Raw genomic sequence first — 6,072 nt, forward strand, 5'->3', positions numbered from 1 at the left:
CCAAACTCTAACCTTTCTGGCCATGTTACCGTCAGGAGGAGTGTTCTTTTCCTGGTTAGGAAACAGGCCTCTCAAACGCAGCTGCGAGGGTGGTGCAGTGCCCTGCCTGCCGCGCCGGCCTGGTGGGACCGCGTGGCACAGGCTGCCTGACGGACTGCTCGGCAGGACCGCGTGGCACAGGCCACGGGCAGCTGCCCGGCGGGACCGCATGGCGCAGGCCGCCTTGCCCCGGTGGCAGCAGCTGGCACTTTTGGAGCCTGCTATGCAGAGGTGCCAAGGAACATTTCCAGAGGTTCGTTTGTTTTGCTTGCGAAGTTTTCATAGTGAAGTGCTGGATGTAACACTGAACTTTGGTCGATTAAAAATACACCAGAGTTTGTACTTTGGTTTTTGAGCACTTTGAATTTGGTTCCTGCTGCTTATAAAGTTTGAAGCGAGCTGCAGCAGCCCACAGGACAGCAGAGCGCCTTGAAAAGGGAGGAATTTTTCCCATACAATGTTCAGTTGGAGTTTTTATTTGGATAGTGAAATCTCCGGATGTTCTTTCCAACTACTGCTATTACATGCCCTGCCACTTTCAAACCATCAGGAGCCGTTCCCGCGTCTCCAGCAGCAAATGGATGGTGCCCGTTACACGCAGCAACGTGGATCCCCATGTATCTTCCCCGCAGGTCTCTGTGCGGTGCCGTAATGGGGAACGTGCCCCCCCGGCAGCGGTGGCTGCTCCCCTCCTGGACCCGGTGGGACCACCGTTTAGGAAACTGAACATGTGGCACGACCAGCGCCGGGCATGTCACACCAGCACCGAACAGCGGCCGCAGAACTAGGCAGCCTGCCCGCGCCCTGCTGCCAGCGGCGGAACGCAACCCCCACCGAAACCCTCCGCCGCGGGAGAACCCCGGGCGGGCCGCCCGCCCCGCCCCGCCCCGCCCCGCCCCGCCCCGCCCCGCCCCGCGCGCGCACCCCGCCCCGCGGGTGGTGGCGCCGAGCGAGGAGGCGCGGCCCGGCCCGCTGCCAGGCACCCGGCGCCGCCTTCCCAGAGTGCTTCAGTGCTGGGGTCCGCCGGGCTTCCGCCCGCCGGCAGCGCCCGTCCGCGGCGCCATCTTGTGCTTGGGCGAGTCGCGCAGCGCGGCGGGTCGCTATGGAGTCAGGTGAGGGGTGCCGGTTGCCGCTGGCTCCCGGGCACTCGGAGTCCGGCGGGACCGCGCGGCGAGGGGCGGGCAGGCCGAGTGCCTGCGGCCCGGGGAAAGGCCGCACGGGAGCCGGGGCCGGCCGGTGCTCGGCGAACTCCGAGCCCGCCTCCTCCTCCTCGGCTGCTCGGGCCCGCTCTGGCACCGCGTTTGCTCCGTTGCCGGTGCCCACGACCCTCAGCCTCCCGCGGGCCGTGGGAGGTGGCGGGAGGGCATCGGAGGGCGCATGGTGCTCTACCGCTAAATCCTGCTTTCCCAGAACTGTTAGGGAGCTTTGGCCACGGGTGATGCCCCGATCTCATGTTTAATACTTGCTGTGATTCAGGAATCGGAGTTGCAAATTCGGGGGCGCAAGGGCTTCCAGTCAGTCCCGGTCTGTCCTTCATCTTTATTCCTGTGGAAAGCATTGGTTTTCTCGGTTCTCCACGTAGTTGCTTTGTAGGAAAAGGAAGGTGTGTTTAGATGGAGCCCTCTCTGAAGCAGGTGTCTCCTAGCGCTGGGGCCCCAGCTGGGAACCGAAGGTTGGCCGGGCAGTCCTGTGGCTTAGTGGTCCCCAGTGGCAGCGACAGGCCTCTGAGACCTGCAACCCTGGCTCCTGTCAGTAAGGGTTTGCTATGTGCTCATTATGGTTATGAAAAAGAAAAAAAAAATTAAAATGAAGATACCTTGATGGTATGATTCTAAAAATTAGAAAGTCAGTTGATTCTTTATTCCTTGCTTTTGGTACAGTAGCCCCCAGCTTGTATAATCACAGGCATAAATGCAGAAATGAATTTCTCATGACCACTGCTAATCAGGCAAAAACTGTCAGTACCCAGCTCTGATTTGGTATTAGGTTCTAGGAAGTAGGCTGTTCTGCATTTCAGTGTTCAAGATGGGACTGTTGGGCAGAATTTCAGAATAGCTCATACTCAAAGGAATCTTTGGAGGTCATCTAGCCCAATGCCCTGCTCAGACTGGATCGGATTACTCAGGACCTTGTCTAGTAAGGCCATCGTTATCTTCCAAGGATGGGGATTCCACAGCCTCTCCGGGCAACATGTTCCTATGATCACCTTCACAGTAAAAAAAAAAAAGCCAACCAAACCAAACCACCGCCCCCATGCCCGATAAACCCCCAAACATGTCTAAAAGGAATTTCCTGGATTTCAGTTTGTGCCCATTGCCTTTTGTCTTTTCTCTGGGCACCACTGAGAAGAGTTTGATTCTGTCTTCATTCCTTCACAGCACATATTTATAGACATTGATAAGGTTACGCCACCCCAGGTGTTGGACTTGACATTTCAATTTGTTGAACTGAATGAGATTCCTGTTGGCCCACTCCTCCAGCCTTTTGAGGTCCCTCTGAATTGGCTGCACAGCCTTCCTGTGCTTTAGCCACTCCTCACAGTTACATGTGAGCTATGGACTTGCTGTGTGTGCAGGCAGTCACATCATCTAGGTCATACAGATGTCAAACAGCACTGTATCCCGTATCAGCCCCAGTGGCACACCATTAGTGATTAGTGGACATTGTACTGTGGGAACACTGCAGTATTCCTACTGGTGTACTATATGAAGAATAAGTTTCTGAAGAAAATAACTGTGCTACCTTGTACTACTTTTAAAGATAGGCACAACTATTTCAGTGGGCTGTTCACAATTCCCATATTCTTACCACCTTAATTTTCCCTGTGCAAATATTCCAGGCTTCTTGCTCTTCCCTTTTCCTTTACTCTAAACAAAGTGTCAGTGGGCTTTCCTCCATTCTTTGCACTTGCTTGACAGTAAAAAACCCAAACACAAACCAACCAAACAAAAAAAAAAAAAAACCCAAACCCCAGCATGTTTATTAATGCAGGCCCAACAGTGATTCACATAATGAAGGCTTTGCTAAATCAGTCCATGTGTATTATGGGTAGTTACTGCTTTTCCTTCTGTTTTAAACACATTACCTCTATATGTATGGCTCAAACTAAGAAAATTACTTTCAAATCTATTGTGTCAGTCTGATTCTTACTGTTTTTCTCGTGTATCAGATGATACAGGAAATCGACTTCGGTTCCAGCTGGAGTTAGAGTTTGTTCAATGCCTGGCAAATCCAAATTACCTCAACTGTGAGTACTTGAAAGGAAATATCAGGATCCTGAGAAATTAATACAGTTTAATGGTGTTTATTATTACTGGTCATGTTACAGGGAGAGGGCCAAACAAAGAAAAGGCAATGGGTCTTTCACAGAATGAAGGTAGTCTGTAAATAATTTGTCTAGATTTCTAATTGCTCGTGTTTTATTGTTTCAAATGAAAAAAAAAAAAAGCATGTCTAGCAGAGAAGTTCAAGTCTGTAGTTAAAAAGTAATGTCAAGTTAACACCACTCCTTTATCTGAAAACAGAATTTTACTAATGTTAATAATAGTTTCAAGTAGTGTACTTAATTCCCTGTCAATTTTAATACTACAGTCAAAGTTTCCGCTTTCAAAAAGCTGTTCTCTTCCTTGCTGTTGTATGAAGGATACGTACACACTGTAAGGGAGGTGGGGCTAATTTATTATGTCTAGTACGTTGACATAAAAATATATTTTTTTCCTTGTGGTTTTTTAATTTTGAATTATCTAAACTTGATTGTAATGGCAAAGTTTTGACTAAAGTGCCCCTTTTTTGTATAGTTTTATAAAAAATAGATATGTATGTATTTTGTATAGTTTTCTTCCTTTGGCAGATTTTTTTCACACATCTGTAACTGACAATTCCTTGTTGGTCATTTTATTTCAGTTCTTGCACAAAGAGGCTACTTCAAAGACAAAGCTTTCGTAAATTATCTTAAATATTTACTTTATTGGAAAGAACCTGAATATGCAAAATACCTAAAGTAAGTGTTAAAATCACTTAGGCTTCTGCATTTTAATGATTTGATGTTTTATTTTCTGTTATTTACTGTACAGCAGCATGTCACTGTTTGATTTCTGCCTGTAATCTTACCTTTGTCCTCCCCACTGTATTTATATGCAGCTTTATTTTCCTGTTTCCAACAGTCCAGATGTAGCAATAGACAAAATTATAAAACTGGTCTTTCATGAGTTGTACATGGAATCTTCCTTTTGCAGCCTTTATCTGCACTCTACTTTTTGTTTAAAATAAAACTACTGAAGATTATGGTACAGAACTACTTCAGTTAGGCCCAGTAAGTAGATTTTAAGTGTAATTTTGCATTGTTGATGGTTACACGAAACAAAGGATGACTTTGCATTTTTGTGAGAGCACAAACTACTTCAAATTTTGGGAAAACAGTTCTTTGTTATGTTCTTTACAAGAGCTCTGGAAACAGATATTGTAGTTGTTAGGTATTTGCGTTAGTAAAATCTAGCCATTAGAAAAGCTACTCCAAGCAAGCATGCCTATGCCTTTATAAACTGTTACTGGACTCCTTGTTTCCTAGCCTAATACTGAAGTTACTAAGTTACAGCGTGGTGGAATATGTACAGTCTTAAGCGGTTTGATGCTTGAGTAAAGCACATACATGATAAAAACAAAAAAGCGAACTGCAGAATTATTGGATGCTCAAGTTTTAGTGTACCTTATAAAAACTTCTATTAAAGCAATGTTTATTTTTAATCCAGGTATCCTCAGTGTTTGCATATGTTAGAGCTGCTCCAATATGAACATTTCCGCAAAGAACTGGTAAATGCTCAGTGTGCTAAATTTATTGATGAGCAACAGATTCTTCACTGGCAGCACTATTCACGGAAAAGAATGCGTCTCCAGCAAGCACTGGCAGAGCAGCAGCAACAAAACAACACCTCTGTAAAATGAAAAACACATGGAAGAGTGATCATAAGGTGTACTTTGTGTCAGCTGAAGTATTTACAAGAGAGGAACAAACCCTTTTGTAGGTTTGGCTCTGGGTGTGTGTATGCTTTAATTTTTGATTTATCAAGTGACGGGACTGTTTGGTGGGTTTTTTTTCTTTCATCAACTTTTTTAGAGATACAAGACTGATAACTACATCTGCAATTTATTTTGTGGCATGGACAATTTTGTAAGAGCATTACTTACAGCAGTTATTGATGCCTCTTGATTTTGAAAACATGTTACTTAGTGACATTTAAGTCTTTAACAGAAAGCGTAGCTCAGAAGTCTGTTCTCAGGAGGCATTTTCCCTGGAGAATAATGATGTGTTTCAAAGTACGGCCAAGAACTCCCTCATGTACTCCTTTTTACAGCTGCAGGATGAGCAAAGTTGAAGTGGTGATACCGTACAAAATCTAAATTGTGGATTTTTGCCTTGAAACCAAGCTGAGCTATTACTTGTCATTTCTGTTTACGTGGTAGTCGTTGCTGGGAGTCTTACAGAGTTTTCCTTACAGCGTGTTTTACAGAAAGAAATCAAAGTGATGAGACAAGGACTGCAGGTGACAAATAATAATAACCTTTGCAAATACTCAACAGAAGGAAACAGGCTGTAGCAGTATCTAGTCCATTAAAGTCAGCTTACTTTAATCTTGGTTTTCTGCCAGTGAAATAGCGGCTGCTCTTAAGCTTCTCTGCAGTACATGTACTGAAAACAATTTGTGTTACAAAAAAAAAAGGTGTAAATGCTTGCATTATAGGAGAAGCATTTGCCCTTTATTCCTGTATAGCTTTAATGTTAAGAACACAGATCTTGGCAGCTGTCAGGGATGTAATTTTCACATTTTAGATTGTATTCATGCTGCATTCATGGTGTGTTTCATATCCCGGTAGGAGCAGGTACCACAGCTGTTCACATTCAACATGTAATCGCTGACACTGTCAGCCCTCAACTTATCATAGACTGAACAGGTAAGCCGTTAAACATCTTTGGCATCGAAGATTTATCTTAACAGCTTCAGCAGTTATGTGAAGTCAGATTTAGGAAGATTAAGG

At 45.2% G+C, this 6,072-nt stretch overlaps 1 protein-coding gene across 1 annotated transcript; it reads left to right on the top strand.

Moving 5' to 3' along the window:
• Positions 1-208: 208 nt before the first annotated feature.
• MED31 (mediator complex subunit 31) lies at positions 209-5,667 on the top strand. The gene is made up of 5 exons (XM_055704721.1): positions 209-374; positions 990-1,151; positions 3,209-3,286; positions 3,943-4,039; positions 4,788-5,667. The coding sequence occupies exons 1-5, from the start codon at positions 209-211 to the stop codon at positions 4,978-4,980; spliced, it is 696 nt and encodes a 231-aa protein (XP_055560696.1). The 3' UTR covers positions 4,981-5,667.
• The last annotated feature ends 405 nt before the right edge of the window (positions 5,668-6,072 follow it).

Source organism: Falco cherrug, chromosome 1, assembly GCF_023634085.1.
Source record: "Falco cherrug isolate bFalChe1 chromosome 1, bFalChe1.pri, whole genome shotgun sequence".
Lineage (NCBI taxonomy): Eukaryota > Metazoa > Chordata > Aves > Falconiformes > Falconidae > Falco > Falco cherrug.